The sequence below is a fragment of the Gracilinanus agilis genome, chromosome 5 (genome assembly GCF_016433145.1).
Source record: "Gracilinanus agilis isolate LMUSP501 chromosome 5, AgileGrace, whole genome shotgun sequence".
Classification (NCBI taxonomy): domain Eukaryota; kingdom Metazoa; phylum Chordata; class Mammalia; order Didelphimorphia; family Didelphidae; genus Gracilinanus; species Gracilinanus agilis.
In genome coordinates, this window is record NC_058134.1 from 198168709 (window position 1) to 198196246 (window position 27538).

The following is a 27538-nucleotide window of genomic DNA, read 5'->3' on the forward strand; positions in this document are numbered from 1 at the left end:
GCCACTGCCCCCTGGTGGGTGCTGTAGTGATCCAGGGAGGTAGTGATGGCCACAGGTGCATTTGGGGGCGGTGAATAACTGTAAGGGGGCGGTGATAGTATGTGACGGGGTGGGGGGGCTAAGTAATATTTTTTTCTGGAAAGGGGGCAGTAGGCCAAAAAAGTTTGGGAACCACTGGTCTAGGCAATGAGGATTAAGTGACTTACTCAGGGTCACACAATTAGGAAGTGTCTGAAACCAGATTTGAACCCAGGACCTGCTGTCCCTAGGCCTAGCTCTCAATATACTGAGTCATCTAACTTAAACTTGTTTTGATTTGCATGTCTTTTATTAGTAGTTCTTAGGAACATTTTTTGTTGTTGTTTTAAATACTCTAGTTCTTTTGAGAACTATTCAATTTCCTTTGACCATTTATTGAGAAAAAACTCTTAGTCATATATATTTATATATAAGGATTTGGAGATTATATATATATATGTATGTATATATATATAGTTATTATTAAAAATGATGAGGGCCAAGATCAAAAGGGAGAATAGTATTTTAATAAAAGCCATGCTGATAGAGATAAACTGACCACGCGCCTGTAAGAAAAACCTATTCCAACCTCACCTCAGCCATTTACCTTCCTCTCTCCTCGAGCTCAGGTAACTAAAGAGGAAGTTCAAAGTCACTTCCCCCCCATTTAAAATAGTCCCTCACCTTGAATACGTCATCCAAAACAGGAAACCCATTAGGGATCACAGGAAATGTAGTTCCAAGTATCCCTAGTGATTTTAAATGACACAATATATATATATTTTTCCTTATTAGAATATAAGCTTCTTGGGAATAAGATTTTGCTTTTGTCTTTGAACCATTAGTTCTTAGGACCATAGCTTATAACTAGAGGAGGGCTGTCAGGGCTTTGCCTTAGAGCACTAAAAGCCACAGCATTCCTTTCACGGAAGAAAGAGCCTAGTTAGCAAGATGTTACAAGAGGAAGTTACCCAATGGATCGTTTCCTAATCTTGAATAAATTCTTACCTGGTCCAATCCCATCCTCTAATGATGTCCCAGTGTCCAGAACCCAGGGTCCCAGATTGAGAGCCTATTTTTTTAAATATTCAATGCCATTTGCCCTGGAGGTAGCTTGTGCTGCCCTAGGGACAAAAAAAAAAAAATGCTGTTCATTATGCCTAGTGTAGTGGAAGGGGAGAGTATAATAGGCCAGTGGTTTTAGCAATGTGGACAACTCCCTTTCTGGAAAATTCCCTTAATCAATACAAATCAGTAATTCTATTGATTTGTAATCTTAGAGAGCTTTCTCAGGAACTGAGAGGTTAAATTTTTTTATCCAGGGTCATGCAATTAATATGTGTCACAGGCAGACCTTAACTTGTCTTCATGACCCTAGATTTACTGTTCTATTCTGCCTTTAATTGTTTTATGTTTTTAAATTTTGGCCTCCCAACTAGGTTTCCAGTTCCTCAAGACTAGGGACCGTGTTGAAATAATTTGTCTGTATCTCTCAGGACAACAGATTCTTCTCTAGGGAAGAGTCAGCTTCATCATTATAATTACACAAGGGTTCAATTTTATTTTATTGGGTTTTTCCTCATTAACATTGCTGTCTTAATTGTGTCTATTGTTTTTCTGGTTATGTTTACTTCAGTCTATACCAGTTCCTCATAGTTGTCATTTCTCAATAATATTCTACAATATTCATATGCCATATTTACCCTACATGATAGACATCTATTTTGTTTTCAATTCTTTGATACTATAAAAATATATAAATGAATTAATATTTTAATATGTATGGAACCTTTTCTACCTCTAACTCTTTGAGATATATAGCTGGATCAACAGATACCCATATCCCGCCCTTAAGTGGGGGAGGTACCCCATAGACCTATACTCTCTACATTGAGCTCTCTTATCTAGGTGAGTTCATTATCTCCCATGGGGTTCATTGTCATCTCACTAAAGATGAGCTCTAGTCTCACATCTGCCTATTAGATATTTTAACTTGGATGTCCCATAGGCATCTCAGCATGTTCCAGAGAGAAGCCAAGCCAACTCTTCTTCTGAAGATCCCCTTCAATTTCTCACCCTCACTCATCCTACATTTGAGTCAGTTGCCACATCTGTCAATTATACCTCCACCATATATCTCACATTCATATTTTCCTCTCCACATAGAATACCACTACCCTTGTGGAGGTCCCCATCACCTTTTGCCTTGACTATTGCAGAAATCTCCTAATTGAGTTTATTGCCTCAATTCTGTCTGCTCCTCAACCTATTCAGCACACAGATTTTTCCAATACATGTGTCTGATCATGTCATTCTCATGCTCAGCAAAGTTCAATAGCTTCCTATTACTTTTCTAATCAAATATCAAGGGGCACTAGGTGTCTTATTGGAGAGGGTACCAAGCCCGGAGGTCCTGAGTTCAAATCTGGCCTCACACTTTCTAGCTGTGTGACCCTGAGCAAGTCACTTAACCTTAATTGCCTAGCCCTTACCACTCTTCTGCCTTGGAGCTGATAACCTAGTATTAATTCTAAGACAGAAAGTAAGAATTTCCAGGTGGGGAAAAAGGATCAAATATCAATTCTTCAGTTGGCATTGAAAGCACTAAACAATCTGATTTCAACTTACCTTTGCAGGATTATTTTACATGATCCTTCTTCGTGGACTCCATAATTCAACCTACCTGAACTACTTAACCATTCCTCCTATTTCCATTACTTTGGGCCACCTATCTCTCACGCCTGAATATACTCCTTTTTTACTCTCTACCACTTAGAATGTCTGGTTTCTTTCAAAATTCAGGTCAAACATCACCTTCTGCATGATCCCATAGCTGCTAAAGTCTTCCCAGTTAAAATGTCCTTGGATTTAATTTCTACAAAACTACAGATATACCTATTGTCTCCCCCAATAGAATATCAACTCCTTGAGGGCAAGGACTATTTTGCTCTGTCTTTCTATCTCCAGTACTGAACATGAGACCTGGCACATCGGACCATAAATTTAGAACTAGAAGGCAATTATAGGTCATGCAGTCAGTCCTTTCCCCTTATATATCATTTTATATATGAGAAAATGGAATCCTGTAGAGGCAAAGTGACATGGCAAGATCCTATGGGTCCTAAGTGGCAAATCCAGGATTTAATTTTCTTTTCTTTTATTCTTTAGCTTATATTTTGTTCTAACCATCATAATTTATTGAATAGAAGGTAATGTGCTTAGATGTGCACTTTAGAAAAACCAGTTTGTCAGCTAAGTAGAGGGTGGACTGTAGTGAGGACAGACTTGAGGCAGGCAGACCAAGCAGCAGGCAATTGCAAAAATCAAGGCATGGGATGAAGAGAGCCTGTACCAGGGAGTGGGCAGTGTTCAAGGAGAAAAGGAGGTGCAGACAGAGAAGAAAAGAGACGCATCTAAGAGATTCTGAGAAGGTGGAATTAGCAGGACTTGGCGACAGACTGGATGGGGAGTTGAGGAGTTGACAATGACATCTAGGTTGTGAATCTGGATGCCTGGGGAAACGATGATGTCCCTAATATTAATAAGGAACCTTAGGAAGAAGGAAGAGTTTTCAGTGAAAGATAATGAGTTCAGGTTTAGATATGTTGAGATTAAGATGTCTTAAAGGACATCCAATTTTGGAACTTCCTAGTTGTATGACCCTGGGCAAGTCACTTAACCATCATTCCTAGTCCTTAATACTTTTCAACCTTGGAACTAATACGTGGTATTGATTCGAACTCAGAAGATAAGGGTTAAAGAAATGGGGTTCCATTGGATGAAGCTCTGTTCATTACTGTAATATGTAATTTATCCACCAGATGGTGATATACTACAGCGACCAACCAAGTGGTCCCATCAGCATTGTAAAAGCACCTGCAAGAAAATGCCTTTCTACAATAAAAGGCTGTAATATTCCTACTGGTCACTAGAGAGCATGCCTATCTTCTTATTTGTTATCTTCTTGTTCCCACTGGAGGTCATGCTACAGAGGAGGCAAGCAGTCCTAAATTTTAGCTCAGGAATTGATAAAAAATATTGCTCCAGATTGTTAAAATATGAAAGAGCTCTAGTTTTCTCTCTCTGCATTCCTTATCCGGAATCTTTTTCTTAGTCACAATAGGCCATCATTCAATTTAGGCAAAGAGTTTTGTGCCCACTAAAGTGCAGTGTATGGAGAAAAAAGGGGAAAGAAATAAATCAGGCAGTCTTTCCTAGAACCTTTATCTCAGTAGTTTTCTGGTGGCCTCCTACCACTCTTTCTGGGCACAGGAAGCCGATTCAGAATGGGATGGTGAAGGAGGAGCTCGACCTGGACCCTAATCCTGGATAGACTTCAGTCTGGATGGGAAAGCCATGTCAGGGAGGGAGCAAAGGTCTACTTCCCAGCCCCTGTTCATTTTTCCTCTACTCTCCATGATAGCCAGCAGACATCTGCGATTCTTCTCAGCAGTGACGATCTCCGCAGTCTGGCTTGGCAGCCTCCGTCTTAACTATTTTGCCTCCTCACCATTCCCCATCCTCATAGGCAGACGCTCATGCTGCGCTGTTGAAAACCTAGAAAGCTGATTCCCTAAACTTTCTAAGACTTGCCTGCATGCCAACTTCTTACTGGCTGTAGTGCCTCTGTGCTCTCTGTGCCAAAGTCTGTCGAGGGCAAAAGAAAAGACCTATATATATTTAAAAAAAAAAAAGTTACTTTTCTGTCTTAGAATTAATACTGTGTATTGTTTCCAATGTAGAAGAGCAATAAAGGCTAGGCAATGGGGGTTAAGTGATTTTCCCAGGGGTCTCATAGCCAGGAAGCGTCTGAGGCCAGATTTGAACCCAAGATCTCCTGTCTTTGAATCCACTGACCCACATATCTACCCCCTCAGATCTACCTATCTGCACACTATAACTCACCAGATCTCTTCATCCATGGTTGTGTTTATAAATATTTAAAAACCAGCTGGAGGTGAGGAGGCAGAATATATGCATGATATACTTTTAAGTTCGGTTTGCATTACTAACATTTACTCTATCACTTTCTCAATAAATAAATAAATAAATAATAAATAAATAAATAAATAAATAAATAAATAAATAAATAAATAAACAAAACAATAAATCAAGTTCTGATGGTAGAATTTGCCAGTTTCCGAAGTGTAAATGCTGACACTGAAATTTCAATACTCTCACTCAAGCGTGTTCAAGCTGGCTCCAGCACATGCCTGAATCCAGTTAATGTTAAATAACGAATATTTAACTTTTGCAAAATGTGTTGTGATTGTACAGTGTGACAAAATTAAGATGGTTCTCTATGTTTTTCTGTAGGTTTTTTGGAATCTCTGGACGATTTTTATATTCTCAGCAGTGGTTTGGTCCTGCTGCAGACCACCAACACCGTATTTAACCGTACCCTACTGAAACAGGTGATACCCGAATCCCTTTTGGCTTGGCAAAGGGTCCGTGCTGCCAATATGATGGCAGATGGTGGCAAGAGGTGGGCAAATATCTTTTCAAAATACAACTCCGGTAAGTAACCCTATAAACGAACTTCCAGTCAAAAAAGACAATTTTTCTTTAGTATGATAATGTTTGCATCTCTTTTGTTTAGGGATAGCCAACAATGGCAAGCCTAACTCACTCCTCCATGTTCTCCCCTGCCTCAGGCACCTATAACAATCAGTACATGATCCTTGATCTGAAAAAAGTGAAGCTAAATGAAAGTCTTGGCAATGAGACACTCTTCATTGTGGAACAAATCCCCAAGCTTGTGGAATTCTCAGACCAAACTGAAATTCTCAGGAAAGGTATGTACTTGGCAGGAGTCTGCTTTTACTAGTCAGACTGGAAAAATTTAGACTAAATTAGCATAAGCCAAGATCTGCACTGCATTCCCACAATTGGAGATTTAGACCTTGTCATTTGCCATTTGTAATTTCTCACAGCCCTCTAAAGATTAGCCCATCCTCTGATATCACCGGATAAAATCCCTCAAAATCTCACTGCTTCTCAGTTTCCCCATTTGCCAAATGGGACAAGTAAGAGAAATTATGGAAATGAGCCATCTAAATTTGAGAAGTGAGAGTTTTATAGAATAGATGGGTTGAAAAAATTTTCCCCACCATGTATGGCAGCAAGCCCTACTTCCCTAATGGTTATTGTATACCCACCTCTTTCTTTGATTCTTCTCAGTGATAATGAACTTCTCTTCTTAACCCTTACTGCTCTCTCCCTTGTTCCCATGTATCTCAACCCTATTCCTGTATTGTCCCTCTCAACACCCGTCCATCCCTTCCACAGGGTTTTCTGGATCTTCTAACAAACTTCCCTTCATTTTAGGCCTCTTCCTGTCTTATATCCTCTATCTTTTAGCACTTATAGGACCCTGACTCCCCTTGGAAGATACTGTATCCTCTGGCCATCCTTTGTAATGCTTTTTTCCCTCATATCCTTTTTCTCTTCCCTGGTACATGAGTTGGAATATTCCTTGGTCCTCATTGCCACCCCTACACTCTTGCTCTATTGCCACCACTTAATAAATTCTCCTCCTTTGATGTTCACTCCAAATTTATCACCCTGTCCAGATCCTCATGATTACTATCTACCATCCTTTGAGATATTTTTTCCTTTCACATTGAGTTAAGAGCCTGCTCCTAGTTTCCCCTTCCATTCTACCTCTGACCCTCTTCATAGGAAACTTCAATTTCTTGATATTCTCTCAAATAACCATACTTCCCATTTCAGATCCAATTTGTTACTTTTCCAATCCACCTCGGTTATACTCAAGGAGAATCATACACCACTATGGGCTGAGCCAACTAGGGCTTTTCTGGTAGTTCAGTTTTAGGATTACAATGAAACAAGACACTCATAGAACATCCAACACTTGCCAAAAAGTACAATAGTATGAGAAAGATAATAACCCAAGTATAACACTGGTTCAGATAGATGCATCTCTTCTTGCCTCCATATGGAAATGCATATGGTCATCCAGGTATTTTGGATCATTTGCATCAGTTAACTCATACAACTTCATCTACAATACTCTTGATCTTACTTTCACCCGCAAGTTTCATTCTTTTCCTGACATAATTTTCCATCATTTCATCTCTGTACCTTACTAACCCCCCAAACTTATTCTTCCTCACCATAATATCCAATCCCTCTACCCTATCACCATTGTTCTCCTCTACTAATCTCAACTCTTTAGTAAACCATCTCAACTTTATAGTATACTCTAGTCTCAATCCCTTGCTCTCTTGCCCTGTTACTGCTCACAACTTCATAACCCCCAAACACCAACTTCTTCCCTGATTCCCACTCACATTCTTCTGAATGGATCTGGAAAATGTCATACAAGGGTGCTGAGTGAGTGAGTGTATTAAGATGTATATTATCTAATTTCAACTAAGGACTCCAGCACAGCATGGCATCCTTCTTCCTGCTTAATTATCTTAGTCAACATGGTGGCTACTCCAAACTTTCATTTCTTTCTTCAACTTTATGTGACCATAAATAAATTCTTACCTTCTCTCTGTAATTAGGTAAATTACATCTGGCTCATAATTATAAGATAGTCATGATGTTCACATTCTCCCATTACTAACCTAAAAGTTCTCCAGGTCTTTACATACAAATCGTTAATGTTTCCCTGTAATCTTCTACCTTGTGTAGGCATTAATGAGCTACTCTTGTCTCCGAACTCTGAATCATACTCAACTCTACTTTCTTAGAATTCAGAGCTTATTTTAGAATTTAGAGTTTCCACTTAATCTCCTCTCATTTCCTTGAAAACTCTCTGCAATGTCAAGATGGCATTCTCTTTCCAGGCACCCAGTTTGTAACCTTAGTGTCATCTTCTGCTTCTCTCAGTCACTAATCCCACATATTCAGTGTAAAGAAGTACTTTTTGCCTTCTGTTCTTCTCAGCATAAAAATCATAATATTTCTGCAACAAGCCATAATCTGCCAGTCGTATCTGCCAGATCTTATCAGTTGCCTCTCAGCAATATCTCTTTCCTGAATTATTGTAGTAATCTCCTATTTTAAATCTTCCAACCTTTCTCCTAGATCAGTGATGGGAAAACTATTCCCCATGAGCCAGATACAGGCCTTAGTTTTCCCATCACTGCCTTAAGCAATTCCCTAATCACTACGCCCCCACATCCAGATGTAATGATTAGGGAATTGCTCAAGGCAGTGATGGGAAAACTACAGCCTAGATCTGGCCTGCGGGGAATAGTTTGCCCATCACTGTCCTAGACTATCACAACAGACTCCCATTCCTTCTGTAATGATATTTTGCAAAGCAATATGAAAAGCAAGATGATAGACAGTTTCCTGATTAGAACATGGAATGGACTGAGCCTCCCAGGGGCTGGCAGGTGCAAAATCAGTTGATGCTCAAATATAAAAGGAAGGATTTGAACTGAGACAGGGTCTCAATCTGAGATATTTGGGGTAGTGGGAGGTTTGTGGTGGTGGTGAGGGTAGACCTTAGGTCAACTTGAATTGCCAGTAAACTCCACAGATCAATCTCACAGTCCCAGATCCTGTGATACCTTTATACAGAGTAACTAACCTGTTCCTGATTTGTACTCTAAGAAGAAACAGCAGCATCCTTCAGCAAATAACCTGATTTGGGTGAATTAGTCTGGCCTTGCCAGGCTAGCAACTCGCAATTATCAATTGACAATTGATAATCCTGATTAACTTTGATTCAAGTACCATCTTTGTTATCTTTAGGGAAAGGAGAATAACTGTTATTCTGAAGTTGAGCTTGGCAGATTCAACACAACTATCTTGTGGGGCCCTTTGTGTTTCACTATCACAACTTAAGTGTTACACTAGGTATCACCTACACACACCCAGCTTCAGCTCCTCATATCACCAGGACCATTATAACAGCTTTTTTTTTTCAGAATAACAGTGTCCCAGACTAGCCAGCCAATGAAGAATCTATGAATAGAATTGTACAGTTACTTCTAACTGACTAATCTGGCCTAGTAGGATAACACTGGAGTTTGACTGCAGATTATATCTTGCTATGAATGTTACTATTCTCCTTTCCCTCAAATATCCCAGGGATACAATCATTAAGCCTAGAGATAGAGTTGACGCCAATCTAGGTAAGTAAGATTTAATGCGCTCAGGCTTAGGAGGGGAGCAGGATAAATAACTGGGAAAGAGGGAAACAGGAAGTTCTTTATCTAAGCTAAAGATGACAAAGATGGTACTTGAATCAAAGGTCATCAGGGTTGTCAACTGATAATTGCCAGTTGCCAGCCTGGCAAGGCCAGACTGATTCACCCAAATCAGGTTATTTGCTGAAGGATGTTGTCGTTTCTTCTTGGAGTATGAATCAGGAACAGGTTACTCAGTGTAAAGGTATTACAGGATCTAGGACTATGAGATTGATCAGTGGAGTTTACTGGTAATTCAAGTTGACCTAAGGCCTACCCTCACCACCACCACAAACCTCCCACTACCCCAAATATCTCAGATTGAGGCCCTGTCTCAGTTCAAATCCTTCCTTTTATATTTGAGCATCATCTGATTTGGCACAAGCCAGTCCCTGGGAGGCTCAGTCCATTCCATGTTCTAATCAGGAAACTGTCCATCATCTTGCTTTCCATATTGCTTTGCAAAATATAATTACACTTCTTGAATCTATCTTTGTCACCCCTCTCTCAATGAACACCTTGCTCCCTAGTGCTTCTAGAATCAAATACAAAATAAACTCTTCTACCTGATATTTAAAGCTCCTCACAACCTGAGCCCTTCCTATCCTTCTAGTTTTGTTTTTTTTCCAAGCCTTCATCTTCTGTCTTCAAATCAATGCATTGGTTCCAAGACAGAAGAGTGGTAAGGACTAGGCATCTGGGGTTAAGTTGCCCAGGGTCACACAGTTAGGAAATGTCTGAGGCCAGATTTGAACCCAGGATATCCAGGCCTATTTCTCTATCCATTGAGTCGCCTAGCTGCCCCTTGTCCGTCTGTGTCTATGTCTATGTCTATGTCTATGTCTATGTCTAATCTATATCTATATCTATATATCCCCTCTACATATTCTATAGTCTAACTCAACTGACCTGCTTGCTGTTCTATGCACATAACATTCCATCTCCTATCTCCATTCCTTCACACAGACTATCCCCTACACCTAGAATAGTCTTCCTCCTCACCTCTGATTCTTCAATTCCAGGTTTCTTTCAAGGGACAGCTGGGTAGTTGAGTGGATAGAGGACCAGGTCTGGAGGCAGAAGGACCTGGGTTCAAATATAGTCTCAGACATTCCCTCTGTGGCCCTGGACAAATCACTTAACCCCAATTACCTAGCCCTTACCACTCTTCTACTTAGTATGGATTCTTTAGACAGAAGGTAAAGGTTTAAGAAAAAAAACAACTAACTCAAGCTCTACCTTCTGCAGAAATACTTTTGTGCTCATCCTATCCTCCTCCCACCCTATCCCACATCTCTTCCAGGTCCCCAATGATTGTGCCTCTTCTACCTTGTGTCCCCTGTATAGGGTGTCTACAAAAGTCTACAAAAGTCCTTTAAGACCCCACTAAGAGAGGGCAGCTGGGTGGCTCAGTGGATTGAGAACCAGGCTCCGAGATGGGAGATCCTGGGTTTAAATCTGGCCTCAGACCATTCCTAGCTGTGTGACCATAGGCACAGTATTGATTCTAAGACAGAAGGTAAGGGTTTAAAAAAAAAGACCCCATTAAAACTTCCAGAACCCCTTTTGTATATTTATAGTTGTATGTATGGTCTCTCACATTCAAATGTGAATTCCTGATTTTAGTTTTACTTAGTAACTTTTGCTTTTGTCTTTGTATCCCCAGCATTTAATATAGTGCCTGGCACACGTTTGTGCTTAATAAATGTTTGTTGAAATCATCAAAGTGATAGATTTCATATTGGAAGGGATCAAAGAGGCCATCTAGACTCATTTTCCAAAAAACAAAACAGACCTAGTGAGGGTAAATGACTTGTCCAAAAGCTTATTGCATAGTATCAGAGACAGGATTTGAGTTGTGGTTGTTGTTGACCTGCCAAGGTCCTTTCTGAGAACTTCCCCATCAGAAATCATCCACATAGCAGGTTAAGGTTTTCAAAGGACTTTATTTCATTTGGCCCTTCCTAGGACTCTGAGGTAATTGCTTTCAGTTGTTCAGTCACTTTTTGGTCATGTCCAACTCTTCATGACCCTATTTGGGGTTTTCTTGGCAAAGATGCTGGAGTGGCTTACCATTTTCTTCTCCAGCTCATTTTACAGCTAATGAAACTTAGACAAACAGGGTTAAGTGACTTGCCCAGAGTCACACAGCTACTAAGTGTTTGAGACTGAATCTGAACTCAGGTTCTCCTGATCACAGGGACATACCACCTAAATGCCCCCAAGGTAATTTCTATAGATGCTATTGTCCCCAGAATCAGCATTCATTGCTACTGGGAACAATGGCTGCTGCTCAGCCATCAGTCTGGCTTCAGTTGGAGCCAGATCCTTTCTTTTTCTGTCAACTTGAATAACATAACTGGGTTTGAATCTCATTATCAGCTATAACTTGAGCATTGGAAAACTTCAACATTTCATGCATATTTAAGGAATTAGGGTAATGCTATGGTTAGGTTATGCTACATTAGGCTACCTTTTTCCTTTTCTTTCTTTCTTTTTTTTCCGATAAGAGTACCTAAATTCCCACAGAAGGTCATTCAACACCATCTGTCTTTTGCTGAATTCCACCAGATAATGAATATTATTGTAGTACTATATTGTGGTCCCAGAGTATTTATTTCCTTGTTTATCAACTGCTTTAACATCTTTGGTTGAACTAAAAAACATCAGAGTTTGGGTTAATGGAGTAATCTTAATTCCTGAGGACTAATGATTAAATGAACTCTTTCTTGAAAAAAAGAAAGATGGTGTATTATGGATGAATAATCGTGCATAAACTGTCAGATATAGTCAATGTATGTTTATTTTTCTTAACTGTTTTTCTTTGTTACAAAGATATTTTCTATGGGGAGTAGTTATCAAGAAATGGCAGTGATGGTTTTTTTAATGAAAAACGTTTTTTAAAAATGTTTAAAAACTAGTTTAAAAAAAAAAAAAAGGATGCTTCACTTACCTAGAGATGCAGTGAATTGTGTGCCTTCCTCAAAGAAGGGCCTGTTCCACGACTGTGTAGTTTGTGTCTCAGTATCATTTCATTATGTTTTCCTATTACCAAAATGCAATTATAACAAATATATAAATATAACTGACCTTTCTCTCTTTCCCCTTCTTTCTTTCTCATCTTCCCTCCAATTCTTATCTCCATCTTCAATCTGAATTCCACCTCTTACCAGGATATTGGGCATCCTACAACATCCCTTTCCATAAGACGACTTACAATTTGAGTGGCTACCCAATGTTGGTTAAGAAATTTGGCTTGGATTATTCTTATGACCTAGCTCCAAGAGCCAAAATCTTCCGTCGGGACCAGGGAAAAGTGACAGACATCAATTCTATGAAGAAGATCATGCGATATAACAGTACGTTAATGCTTCTCTTAAGAACCTTATTTTTTAATGTTTTTATTTTTCTGCCTGTGAGTTGTGAGAACTATACTTTCATTATAATGTGTTCATTTTGGTAGAATCTGTGAGACAGTATTTTATCCAGGATATAGATAACATAATACCTAATCTATCCTAGACAAGTGAAATTTCACTCTTTTAAGAGAGGAGAGAGTTTTCAGAGATTATAGGATTGAAAAAGAAAAAAATAATTTTAAAAGGTATTCAAGCAAAAAATACAGTTACCTCTTCCACATCATGAGTTTCCCCATCACAATTATGACATATTGTGAGTCACTATAAGAAATTAAATAGAAGTTTTGGGGGAGTTTTGTGGAAGCCACAGACAAAATGCAAAGGTCAGCAGATGACACACAAAAAAAGGTTAGAAACTTGGAAATGCATACCTAACTCAAGGGTACTGTAAACACTCTATATAAAAATTCAGATTTCTTCTCTGGTATGAAAGGAGAAATTTTCCAGATCATGGGGGCTCCTCATCTATGACCCTCATGATGTGGAAAGGTTAACTATAAATGCTTACAACAAGAAAAAAAACCTGTAAGATATGTTTATTCATTCCTTTTCACTAACATATTTGCTTTCCAAAGAAAACAAATACATTTAGAAAAACTAGTTTCTTTTTTCAGTTCTTATCTCTCTACAACATTTGATATTTATGGCTACCTTCTACTCCAAGATACTTTCTCCTCCCTGTTTTTTTCATTGTCTACATTATTTTATTTTTTTTTAGAATATTCTTCCATGGTTACATGATTCATGTTCTATCCCTTCCCATTTCCCTCTCCCCCTCCCAGAGCCAACAAGCAATTCCATAGATTTATATATGTCTTATTACTCAAAACCTATTTCCATGTTATTCATATTTATAATGGAATAATCCTTTAAAGCCAAAACCACAAATTGCAACCAAGTGATAAATCATGTTTTTCTTCTGTATTTCTACTCGCATAGTTCTTTCTCTAGAGGCAGATAGCATTCTTTCTCAGAAGTTCCATGGGATTTTTCTTGTTTATTGCATTGCTATTAGTAGCAAAGTCTTTTACATTTGATCATCCCACAATGTTTCTGTTCTGTGTATAATGTTCTCCTGGTTCTGCTCATTTCACTCCACATCAGTTCATGGAGGTCTTTCTAGTTCATATAGAAATCAAGCAGTTCATCATTCCTTATAGTGCAATAGTATTCCATCACCATCATGTGCCACAATTCATTTGGCCATTCCCCAATTGAGGGACACCTCCTCATTTTCTAATTTTTTTTTGCCACCACAAAAAGCACAACTATAAATATTTTTGTACAAACATTTTAAAAATATCTTTTGGGTACAAACCCAGTAATAGATCAAAGGGCAGGCAATCTTTTAAAGTCCTTTGGGCATAATTCCAAATTGCCTTCCAGAATGTTTGGATCAATTCACAACTCCACCAGCAATGCATTATTGGCCCCATCTTGCCACATCCCCTCCAATATTTATTTTTTCCCTTTACTGTCAAATTGACCAATGTTCTGTGGTACCTCAGAGTTGTTTTGATTTGCTTTTCTCTAATCAGGAGGGATTTAGAACACTTTTTCATGAGATTATTGATAGCTTTGATTTCTTCATCTGAAAACTGCCTATTCATGTCCCTTGACCATTTGTCAATTGGGGAATGGCTTGATTTCTTGTAAATTTGACTTAGTTCCTTATATATTTGGGAAATTATACCTTTGTCAGAGAATTTCATTTTAAAATTTTATTCCCAGTCTGTTGCTTCCCTTCTAATTTTGGTTGCATTGTTTTTGTTTGTAAAAAAACCTTTTTAATTTAATATAATCAAAATTATTCATTTTACATCTTGTAATGTTCTTTATCTCTTGCTTGGTCTTAAATTCCTTCCCTTCCCATAGATCTGACAGGTATACTAGTCTATGTTCATCTAATTTATTTATGATTTCACTCTTTATATTTAAGCCATTTGCCTATTTTGAATTTATATTGGTATAGGGCTCCCTGATTTTTCTGATACTCTTGGCCTTCCTCTTATTCATCTAAAGTCAATCTTCCTTGGTCAGTCTTCATTCACAACATGTGACTCTGGGTGTCCTCTAAGGACCTGTCCTGAGCCTTTTTTCCTTTATCTACTTAAATGATCGTAAGATGATAGGTTTAGAGCTAGTGGAGACCTTAGAAGTCAAGGAGTCCAGCAAATAATGAAACCAAGATTACTAGGGTTGCTCAGGATTATTTACACAACTAGTGTTAGAGTTGAGATTTGAACATAGGTCTTTCCTATGACTTCCTATGACCTCTGACATATGACTTCCTAGCTAGTCCATAGCTCTTTATACTATATTCCTTTGCACTCATTCTTGGTGACCTCAACAACTCACTTATCTGTTTAATTTTATCACATTAATTATACAGATGATTCTGAGGTCTATTTATACCTAGTCTCTCATAAGTCTCAGTCCTATGTCACCAACTACTTCTTCAATATTTCAAACTAGAAGTACTATAGGTTTCTCAAACTTAAGAAACCTCAAACAGAGCTCATTATTTTCTCCCCTCCAAATTGACCCTCTTCTGAACTTTTTTATTTCTATTGATGGTATTACTGTCTTTCCAAATCGCCCAAGTTTCACATGCTTAGTGTAATCAATGGCTCCTCCATTACATTCACTCCTACAGCTAAGCTTGTGTTCATAATGTCTTTCTCCCCCTCTAATTGGAACATTTTAATTTATATCTTGATGTTCTCTCAAGTATCTGTACTTCCCAGGACCTGAGCCCACTCAGCTCCCATAAGTTTCTCCCTCTCATCCTCCTCAGCCACACACAAGGAGAAACATTATCTTGTGGCCTGGGGTTGACCCAGGCTGATCCAGTCATTCAGTTTGAGATTATAAAGAAACAAGACATTTGTAGACTGTTCAACATTAATCAAAAAGAAGTTTACTTGACAGTTGCATAGAAAGGAACTCAACAAAGGCGTAGCACTGATTTAGGTAAAAGCATCTCTTCTTGCCTCCATATGGAATGCATATGGTCAGCCAAGTTTGTTAAGTCAGATAGAGGTGTTGATTTATACAACCTTATCTACAACGCCCTTGATCTTACCATCACCTTCAAGTGTTTCATTTCCATGTTTAAGAACTCCTAAATTCTTTTGTCCTTTCATAATTTTCTTTCACTCCATATCCTCAAACCTTATTACCCCCCTCCAAATATATCCTCCACAATGACCAATCTCTCCACCCCTAAATATTTTCCCAGGTCATCATTCTTGCTCTTTTCTCTGGCCATTTTTAACTCCATAATAAACCACTTCAACGCTGTAATATCTTCTACTCTCAAATCTCTTGCTCCCCTGTCCTATTATTGCTTATGCTTTCTCAGCATTTCACATGTACATTCTCCAGTCACGGTCCTAATTCAAGCTCTCATGACCTCTCACCTGGACAATTGCAATGGCCTCCTATTAGTCTCTCTGCCATCAGTAGTGGTGATAATGCTCTCCTTGCTGTTCCATTATTAAGACTTTTTTCTTGGTTTGGGGCTTTTCATGCCTGCAATGCTTTCCATGCTCATCTCTGCCTACTGCCTCTTCTGGCTTCCTTTAAAAGAGACAACACACTAAAATTAAGAAGGGTTAGGAAAGCCTACCTGTAGAAGATGGAATGTTAGTTTTAGATTATAATCCTCTTTTAGTTTATTACTTCATTACTGGTAGCTTCCAGGACTGTGAATTGGTTGAATAATGATCTAGTCCTTGCTATTGCCCATTCTCCATTTCTAGGGGAAAAAATGGCCAAGAATACCATATTATTTGTTTTCAAAACAAGAAGATATTTCAGGAGAAGATATAGTCTTCTTGGGTGCTTTTCTAATTTTTCTGGTCTCTTTTCCTTGAATGAGCCCAGAAACCCCACTGGAGATAATGATGTCTCTCATTTTTCTTGCCTCCTCAATTCTCTTTTCTGTTTTCTTAGATTATAAGAATGAACCTTACAGCAGAGGAAATCCTTGTAATACTATTTGCTGCCGGGAGGACCTGAATTCAAGAAGACCTGTCCCAGCAGGTTGCTATGACACAAAGGTAAGGTGCCCCAGAGAAAGTGCTCATGTTTCTGACAGCACCATGGACTTTAAGCTCAGACAGAGAAGACACTAAATAAATATTTATTCCTTTCCCTTCCCCATCCCTCATGCTCCTATAATACAAAAAATGGATATGTATCTAGAAAAGCAGATCCATTAAGTTCTCCTTGTTATGTAGCTTATACTTTAAAGTTTACAAAACTACTTGAATCCTCACAAAAACCCCAGGGTGCTTTATAGATAAGGAAAGTAAAACAGACAAAAATTAAGTGATTTTCCCCAGGGTCACACAACTGTCAATGTCTTGATCTGGATTTCATTGGTGGTCCTCCTCACTCTAGGTCCTGTGTTCTAACCACTGTACCACCTAACTGTTTTCTGAAAAATTAAAAATATTTTTAGAATTGAAATTCTAGGGGGCAGCTAAGTAGTTCGGTGGATAGAGAGCCATGCCTAGAGATGAGAGGTGCTGGGTTCAAATCTGACCTCAGATACTTCCAAGCTGTGTGACCCTGGGTAAGTCACTTAACCTTCATTGCCTAACTCTTACCACTCTTCTGCCTTGGAACCAATACAGAATGTTGATTATAAGATGGAAGGTAAGGGTTTTCAAAAAAAGAAGAATTGAGATTCTAGGTTATACTTCCTCAGTTTAAAGCATCTTCAATTTCTTTTCATCTCTTTCTCTTTTTTTGACTGATTTTTGTTGTTGTTCTGACATTCAGCCATGTTCAATTCTTTGTGACCCCCACAGACCATAACATGCCAGGTCCTACTATCTCCCTAAATCTGTCCAAGTTCATGTTCATTGCTTCAATGAAACTATCTATCCATCTCATCCTCAGCCATCCCTTTTTTCTTCTGTCTTCAATATTTCTTAATATCAGGGTCTTTTAACCAAATCGACCCAATTTCTCTACATTGTCAGATTCCATAAGCCAAATTGAACTCTGTGTGTGTGTGTGTGTTCATATATGTGTATACACACATATTCACACTGGTTGGTTGATTGTTTTCCTTCAACTTGAAGAGGACCAAAATGGCATCCGTATGTTGAGGTCAACGTCCGATGTGTCTGCCTGAGGCTGACCAGGATTAGCTCGGAAGCCTCTGCCACAGATTGGGCACGAATAGCCAGTACCAAGATTTGGGAAGGAGATATCTCTGAATTTATACATCTCTCTCCTCTTCTGAGCTACTCCAGTTCTGCTCTGCTCACAGAACACAGCAGCTTCTTTGATACAAGCACACCGTGCCGGACAGCCCTCTGCCAGGGTCTCCCATGTCTCGTAAGCAATATCAAGGTTCTTCAGAGAGATTTTCAGGGGGTCTTTGTGTATGTATGTCAAAGGATCCCCCATTTGACCATTTCAGTCTAGTCTGCCAGTTCATCTTGTATAAGAATTTGCAGTTTCATTTCTGTCGTAGGTTTGAATGAAATGTTATTCTTTTCTGACACAGAGATAATCCTATACACTGTCTTTCATTCTAAGGGATCTTCTGATCCTTTTCCATTGGACATTCTAACCCAAAGAGCCTCAAGTCTGTCCTCAAAGCTTGCTGATAGGCAGGAGCTTGGTTCAGTCCAGTCTTCCCCCATCTAGAGAATCTGGCCTTCGATCTCAATGGCCAAAGGAACTTGGTTCAGAACTCAGCGTTTGGCCAGCCTGAATAACAGGATGCTCGAAGGACTAATTTCCATCTTCCTGCTTTTCCATAGTCTTTGCTGGATCCTTGTCTGCACCATCTTACCCTCGTGCTATTTTACCGTATATCTTAACACAGAACAAGTCTACCCCTAGATAAGCCAACGATAACTAGGAGGGGGAGAAAACCAAACTTGCTGTTTATAGACCTGGCCAGAGAGCCACAAGGTTCGTGAAACTTCCAGAGGAGCTAGAAACAGTCAATTGCTACCAGTTGTCTCAGACTTGGTCTACTATTCAATGCTAAGGAGAAGGGGGAGAATATTCCCACTCACTAGGTCAATGGTCCAATCCCCTTGCTTTTGGAATCCATCTGGTTATTTCCCTAGTGGGATTGAAAAATAAGCCACTGTGACTAAAATTTATTTATTTCCGGTCCAGGTAGATGAAATAACATTATAGGAATAACTGATACTAGTATAGATTTAACCTTATACTGTAGAGAAGGAGGGAGAGAAATAAGCATTTATGTAGTGCCTACTGTTTACCAGGCACTCTGCTAAGCACTTTATTATCTCCATTTTACAGTTGAAGAAACTGTCATTTATTCAAATTAAATAATTATATTATATTAATTACAATTAATACAATTATATAAATTATTATTAAAATGCAAATAGGGGGGCAGCTAGGTAGCTCAGTGGAGTGAGAGTCAGGCCTAGAGACAGGAGGTCCTAGGTTCAAACCCGGCCTCAGCCACTTCCCAGCTGTGTGACCCTGGGCAAGTCACTTGACCCCCATTGCCCACCCTTACCACTCTTCCACCTATAAGACAATATACCGAAATTAAGGGTTAAAAAAAATGCAAATAGAGGTTGTGACTTGCCCAGGGTCATCTAGCTAGCAAGTGTCAAAGGTTAGATTTAAATTCAGGTTTTTCCAACTCCAGGTCCAGTGCTCTGTGCATGATGGCACCATGTAGCTGCTGCTATGTATAACAAACACATGTGGCATCTACAACTATGAATATGAATAGAAATTTGCATAAATACATTTAAGTCATAAGGGCAGCTAGGCAGCGGCTCTGTGGATAGAGAGGTAGGCCTGGAGATGGTAGGTCTTGGTTCAAATCTGGTCTCAGATACTTTCTAGCTAGGTGACCTTGGGCAAGTCACTTAACTCCATTGCCTAACCCTTACCACTCTTTTGCTTGGAACTTATATGTAGAATCAATGCTAAGAGATAAATTAAGGGTTTAAAAAAATGCATTTAAGTCTGTCTGGCCAAGTTGACCTTTCTCTTGATGAATAATCATGATTACTGGGCAAAGGCACTCAAACAAAACATTCCTTATAGTTTTTGAAAGGACCTTTACTTCTAATTTAGTTGGCCATTAAGTATTTTTCCTCCAAGAGAGGCAGTCCTGGGTCATGCATCTAAGATGGCACCATTTCAATATGGAAGAAAAATTCAGCTCTGTTTTGTATTTAACCAATATCTGTCATAGACAATAACTTCCACAAACCATTGTTGCTACTGCCATGTGTGTGTATTGGGGTGGGCATGGGGGGACAGGGAGAGAATTCCAATAAGTAGAGGAAACACCATCTTTGAGTCTCTGTGTCTCTCTCTACTGCCCCACCACTCTCTTCTCTTCTTCCTCCTCTTTGTGACCCTCTTTCTCTCCCTCCTCCTTCTTCCCCCTTCAGTAGCAATGCTTGGAGGCAATAAACTGTGCCTGACAGACATTGGCTAAATCAAACCCTGAGTAGAGAGTTTTTCTTCTATATCTCCAAGCCTCTAAGCATTTTATGAAGACATATTTTGGAATTATGGAAGTGAAAATGGCCATGGATCTGTGATCCTAAATGCCAGTACCATAAATCTGGTGTCCTTTTATGAAGTGCTTTACTCCTTGCTCATTTTACTCCTGGCTTCACCCCTCCCTCTTCACACTTTACTCCATCACCAGCAGCCTTGTTCCTTACAGGTTCCTATCTATGATGTTAGCACTCTTTCATTTTAGGTTCATTATTGGGACAAAAAGAGGTCAAGTCATCAAGTAGTATTAAAGGCTTACTTTGCCCTAACTTAGCAAAGATATGCAACAAAGACACAATACCAGTTAGCTTCCCTGGATGTATCTGGTCATTAGAGCAATAGGGTGACTTACATATAATTGGAGGGGGGGGAAATTAAATATTACCAAATAAAAAAAGTTCACCATTTAATAATGCTTAGAAAACTGGAAAGCAGTTTGAAAGAAATCAGGCATAGGCAACATCTCACACTGTATCCCAAGATAAGGTCAAAATGGATAAATGACATAAAGACATAAAGAGAACTATAATAAGTAAATTAGGAGACCATGGAAAAATTTACCTGCCACATCTATAGATAAGGGAAGAGTTTGTGAGCAAATAAGAGAGAGGAGGATCACAGAATTAAAATGAATAATTTTGATTACATGAAATTAAAAAGGTTTTGCACAAATAAAACCAACACAACCAAAATGAGAAGGAAAATAACAAACTGGAGGATGCAAGGAAGTGGAGGGGAGGGATTTGCAGCAAGTTTCTCTGATAAAGGCCTCATTAATCAAATACATAAAAATCTGAGTCAAATTTATAAAAAATAAGAGCCATTCCTCAGTTGGTAGATGGTCATGGATATGAGTAGGCAATTTTCAGAAGAAGAAATCAAACCTGTCAATAGTCACATGAAAAAATGCTCTCAATCTGTATTAGAAAAATGCAAATTAGAACAATTCTGAAGAATCATCACACTCCTATAAGACTGGTTAACATGACAAAAAAAGGAAAATGATAAAGGCAGGAGGGGGTGTGGAAAAGTAGGGACACTTATACACTGTTAGTGGAATTATAAACTGATCCAACCATTCTGAAGAACAATTTAGAACTATGCCCAAAGGCTATAAAACTGTGCATATCCTTTGATCCAGCAATACCACAACTAGGTAGATCAAAGAAAAGAATCAACATCAGGCAAACATTGGTAAATACTAGTCCTATTATATATATATATATGGTTTCCCAAAATCTAAGATAAATATCAATTTATGCTTTACTCTCCTCCCCTTCTCTAGTACAAATTCTAAGACCAAATTAGTATTTTGCTGCAAGATTTCAACCCTATTGGTGAGAATGAGATCTAGAAAATAAGTGTTCTTTATCAGTTCCTTTACCTTTCAAAGGATAAAATTATGATTAAGTGAAGTCCAGAAATTGTTAGTCAATTTGCTTTGAGCACAGAGAGAACTCAAGCAGATATCTAGATAACTGAATCCCCCTTATTATTATATCCTTTCACCCAGCTTGTGATCTGTTTCCCAGAACCTTCACTTTTTTAAATCTCATGCTCTGTGGGCACTATTATTTCTGCCTTTAAATGCTTCAGTTATTCTTTATTTTTAATTTGACTTTCAGTAGTCTATCTTAACATGATTCTTTATCTAGTTCCTTCTAGAGCCATCATCCAGTCATGAGGCCATATTGCAGGGCATCTTGGTGCAAGATTGAATTTCATCATCACATTAAGATCTCTAGTGGTCCTTGCTCGATACCCATATTTTATGTATAAATATCTAAGTTTTGGGTTTTATTGCTGTCTTCTTTCTTAGACTTGGCCACCTGTGAATTTTTGGACATCTCTACTGCTATTATCCATTCTACATTGTGTCTTTTGTGTTTTGGTCCTTTTTTAGTCATGCCTGACTCTTCAGGACCCCATTTAGGATATTTTTGGCAAAGATATTAGAGTGCTTTGCAATTTCCTTCTCCAGCTAATGTTCCAGATGAGGAAACTGAGGCAAACAGGGTTTAGTGTCTTGCCCAGGATCACACAGTTAGTAAATGTCTGAAACTAGATTTAAACTCATGAAGATGAGCCTTCCTGACTCCAGGCCCAACACTCAAGCCATTATGTCATCTAACTGACATTATATTTACAGTGTGTTTTATTTAACTTGGGTATACATAGGTAGTTTCCTTCTCTCTCCCCTTCCTTTTCAATTTAGAAATGAAGACTGGTATGCTGGTTATCCAGTATTTTTCCAAGTAATTTAATAAATTTTCTGTCTTGTTCCTTGTAGGTGGCAGATGTGTTTTTAGCATCTCAGTTCACAGCCTATGCCATCAATGGTCCCACAGTGGATGATGGTCTTCCTGTCTTCGAATGGAAAAGGTTCAATACAACTACTCACGAGGGTCTGCCAGAAGCCTACAACTTTGATTTTGTCACTATGAAACCTCTTCTAGAAGTTTGTGAATTACATAAAGAAAAAAAGAAAAGATGTGGAAAGCAGGCCAAAAGGTGGAAAAGAAGGAACTAAAGGGTTTTAAATATATATGACATATATATATTTTTTCATAGCCTCACAAATAAAATCATTGTTTTCTCTTTTATTGCTCATTGCTTTCATAGGGAACTCTAAGAGGGGAAAACTAGATATTTAAGGCATGGTCACCAGAAATCGATTAACTCAATTTCAAAATAAAATAGACCCAAGTCAGGATGACTTTTATGTCATTTACAATTAGGAAGGTTGAAGATAGGGAAATGGAGAGAGAAACTCTGGCCCAGACCAGAGGCCCGAACCAGGTAAGAATTTAGAGGCCCCAGCAGAGGGGCACAGAGGTTAATTAAATAAGGCTTCTAGCCACAAGGCTTCCTCTAAGAAGAGAGGCCTCCTTAAGGCTAGAGCCTCCAGAAACTCCAAGGGAAGAGAATGAGAGTCAGCCTGACTTACGTGACAATTCACAGGGAAGCAGTCTGAGGTCTCACTAGAGATCCTTCAACACCAAGTTCAAAGCGCCAACTGCCTCCACAGGAAGTTACCAGCCACTTTCATCACTTCTTGCATCCACCTCTAATTTCAAGTGGACAAATGGCAGCCTCAACACTGTTTTGGACTGCCCAAAGGGCAGTCCCTTGTTTTTGGTTTGTTACTTACTATCATGTGTGGGTCACAGACCTCCTCCTCCCCACTTAATTCTAAGTTGGGTGGGGTGACATTATTCCTGGTGGCTAGAGTCTGAACAAATGAATGAGGGTGAGCTAATTCCATTCATACAGAACAACAGCAATAGGTACTGTCAGTCTTGCCTACATTGTACAACATGCTAAAGCTAAAAAGAGGAAAGCCCTGACCCCTTTGGAGATTTAAAATCCAGATGAGGAGAGAGAACATATAAGTAAAAAGATAATCAGTAATACAAGATAGCATATCCTAAATAAAATTAAGACATACACTTAATAAATATTCCAAGTCCAGAGTGGGAAATGTTATCTTTGAGATCATTAAGAAAGATTTTATGTAACAACTGGGCTGGGGCTTGAAGAAAAAGTAGACGGGTGAGAAAGAAAGGGGGAAGGTATGAGTGAAAGTATAGAATCAGCTTGATGGTTCAGTGGATATAGCCCTGAGCCTGGAGTCAGGAAGATTTGAATTCCAATCCAGCCTCAAACACTAGTTGTGGGTCCCTAAACAAGTCACTGAACCTCCGTTTGCCTCTGAAAAAGAAAAGAGAAAACTACTCCAGTATTCTTGCCAAGACAAGCACAAGGATAGTATTGGTATGATATGTTCTATGGGATGAGAAGATTCAGACATGAATTATAAAGGAAAGATGCCCTGATATCCTGGGACCAGAGGATAAAATAGAAATTGAAAGAATCCACCAATGACCTTCTGAAAGAGATCCCTGAATGAAAATTCCCAGGAATATTATCATCAAATCCAAGAGCTCCCAGTCAAAAAGAAAATACTTAAAGCAACCAGAAAGAAACCATTCAAATACCATGGATCCACAAGATTTAGCAGCTACCATGTAAAGGACTGGAGGACTTGGAATATGATTTTACAGAAGGCAAAGGAGCTAGATTTACAACCAAAAATAACCTACCCAGCAAAACTGAATATAATTCTTCCAGGGGGAAAATGATATTTAACAAAATAAAGGACTTTCAGGCATTTCTGATAAAAAAGGCTAATGATAACTAGAAAATTTGACTTTCAAAATCAGGATTCAGGAGAAACAAAATAAAAGGCAACCATGAAAGAAAAATCATAAGGGACTCAATAAAATTAAAATGTTTACACTCCTATATGGGGAGATTTTATATATATTGAGAACTTTATCATTATTAGGACTGTTGAAGGATTCTATAGACAGAGGGCACAAGAGTAAATCTTTAATTGGGGTGATCTAAAACAATGAAAAAGTGAGGAAGATGGACTGGGAAAAGAAGGAAGAAAGAAGTAAAACAGGGGCATTTTCCTCATAAAAGTGGAGCAAGAGTTTTTACAGTAAAGGGGAAAAAGAGGAGTGTTTGGCATTACCTGAACTTCACCTTCACTGGAAGTGGTTCAAAAAGGGAACAGTATAAATACTCAGTGGAGTATAGAAATCTCTAATCCAACAAGGAATAGGAGAGGGCAATGATTAAGAACTACTTAAGAGAGGGGCAGTGCTTTTGGCCTTTGGGGGTGTGAATTAGTAAGTGTCTTGTGAGCTCTCTTACCTAATGGTTAGCTGACTACTAAGTAAGGGTACTTTAAGTTCTTGATTTGATTAACTAAAAATAGACAAAGGGAGAGTTAATTCTGTCTTCACAAGGAGAAGTTAAATAAGCTATAGAAGAAAATAGATGGTAAAACTATACTAGTAGGAGCCCTGAACTTTACCTTCTTAGAACTAGATAAACAGTTTGGGGGTGCTTTTTTGGCAATGTGGCTAATATAGAAATGTTCTGCATGACTTCAAATGCATAATTGATGTTATGTTCTTGCCTTCTCATGGAAAGGAGAGGGATGGTAGAAAGGGAAAGAATTTGGAGCTTAAAAAATTTCTTTAATGAATATTAGAAGTATATTTTTTAATTTAAAAATATGTTGTGTATACATTTTCCCTAAGAGTACCACTTGTTAAATATTTATCAGCTCACTCTTATGGTGAGAAGGTTAAAGTAAGGTAGCAATTTACTTTTTTCCAAAAGTTTGGATGAGGAGGGAAGAGAGAGGATAGTTGCTTCAAGGAATAGTAAGATTTTTTTCTTTTTCTTTCTGCTAGTCACTTGTGCTATATTCTTCCTTCAGTTAAGTATTTGCTGTCCCAGCTAACCAAGTGGTGGTTCTTTAGGCAAGTTGTTGCATTTCTCCAGGTCTCAGGGTACCTGGGAACACTCAAGCATTGTCCTTTTCAGTGTCCCCCACTCCATACATTTGAGTTTCAATAAAGTTCAAATGGCATAGTCCTTAATGACCTTGAATGCCATGCAATGAGTTTCAACAAAATCCATATGATTCTTCAATAATCCCAAAACAGACAAGTTGTTTTTTTGTTGTTTTGTGAAGTACCACACCTACCAAAGGTAGAGATCATAATCAGTCCAAAGAGACAAATATAACAATTCAGAAAACATTTTAAAAATTTGATATGTTAGTGCCTGACATTGTAAAGACCTATAATGATCCAAAACAATTAGTAAATAATAAAAACTAAAACAAACCACCACTAACATCAAATTTAAAAAATAAAAGAATAAAGTAGCAGGTTTTTACCCCAAAGTGAAAGTCTCTGACTGCCATCTAAAAGAGATTCCAAATTTAACAATCCCAGGACTATTATAGCCAAATTCTAGAACTTATAAGCCAAAGAGAAGATACTACAAGTAGCCAGAAAAAAAAAATTCAAATATCACATAGTCACAATAAGGATTACACAGGACCTAGTAGCTTCTAAATTAATGGACTTAAAGGTATGGAATATGATATTCCACAAGGCAAAGGATCTAGGACTACAACCAAGAATTATCTACCCAGTGAAACTGAGCATAATACTCCAGGAGAAGGAAATATATATTTAATAAAATACAGGATTTCCAAGCATTCCTGATGAAATGACTAGAACTGAAGAAAATTCAATAATCAAATATGACACTCAAGAGAAGCATAAAAATATAAAGAGGAAAAAAACTCAAGGGGCCTGGTGGGGTTAAGCCAATTGTGAAAATGGAATTAGCTCACCATTATTCATTGGTTTTGTCCTTTTTTTCTTTTTATCCCCAAATTAATTTAATTGAAAAGTTGGTTATGTTTACAAGAGCCTTCGGGGAGATCAGTCTCCCTTGGCTCTCAGGTAGGAGTGTGTTATTGGAATTTTTGGAGTCCTTGAACTACATTTCCCATGAGCCCACTGGCTTCCTGTCATCACGTGATGACATAAACAGATACATGATGACGTAGACAGGAGGATAAAATTGAGTGGCTGGACTTGCTCTTTCTCTTTGCTCCAGATTCAGCATGGTGGCAGCATGTAACAGTGGGCCTTTTAAACTGACTAAGCCAGAATAGCACATGACATCATTTTCTACTGACTCCTAATAAATCTCTAAAAAATCCATAATAATTTCTAAGCTATCCTTTTTTATATTAATTTTATTTCTTACATTGGTGGCAACCATGAAGAGACATCCCCTTATTCATTCTTTAGACTTTAGCCACCAAGAATATGTCTCCCCATCCAACTTAGAATTAAGTGGTGGGGGGGGGGGGGATGTGCTAGTAAGTGACAAATCAAAAACAAGTGACTGCCCCCTGAGCACTCCAAAACAAGGTTGAGGCTGCCATTTGTCCATGTAGTACTGGAGGTGGATACAGGAAATGACAAAAAGAACTATCTTTTAAATATAATGGCAACTTCTTGTGAAGGGGGGATTTTGCCTTTTGAACTTGGCCTTGGAGGAGCTCAGGTTGAGACCTCAGACTGCTTCCCTTTGAATTGTCACATGGGTAAGTTAAGGCTGACTCTCTTTCCTTGGCATTTCTGAAGGCACTAGCCTCTCCAAAGAGGCCTCTTTTCTTAGAAGAGGCCTCATGGCTAGAAGGCTTATTTAATTAATCTCTGTGCCCCCTTTTGCTGGAGCCCCTGAAGCCCTGCCTGGTTTGGGCCTTTGGAGCAGGCCAGAATAACTCTCTCTCTCTCTTTCTCTCTCTCTCTCTCTCTCTCTCTCTCTCTCTCTCTCTCTCTCTCTCTCACTCATTTCCCTACCTTCACTTTTTCTATTTGTAAATAAACTACCATAAAAGCCATCCTGACTTGGGTCTTTCACTGGAATTGTGAAAACTGATTCCTGGCAACCAAACTTTAAATATCCAGTCCAACCATAATTTTTACCCTTTACATTTGGTTGACCTGA

The 27538-nt window shown here is 38.6% G+C and overlaps 1 protein-coding gene across 1 annotated transcript in view; it reads left to right on the top strand.

Annotated features, from left to right (window-relative positions):
* Positions 1–22735, top strand: part of PLBD1 (phospholipase B domain containing 1) — a 95414-nt gene extending 72679 nt beyond the window's left edge. Inside the window, exons 8-12 of the mRNA XM_044679083.1 lie at positions 5335–5535; positions 5673–5813; positions 12362–12547; positions 16565–16671; positions 22431–22735. Coding sequence (XP_044535018.1) covers positions 5335–5535; positions 5673–5813; positions 12362–12547; positions 16565–16671; positions 22431–22670 — 875 coding nt within the window. The 3' untranslated portion in view covers positions 22671–22735. The remainder of the gene's footprint in view (positions 1–5334; positions 5536–5672; positions 5814–12361; positions 12548–16564; positions 16672–22430) is intronic.
* Positions 22736–27538: the final 4803 nt, after the last annotated feature.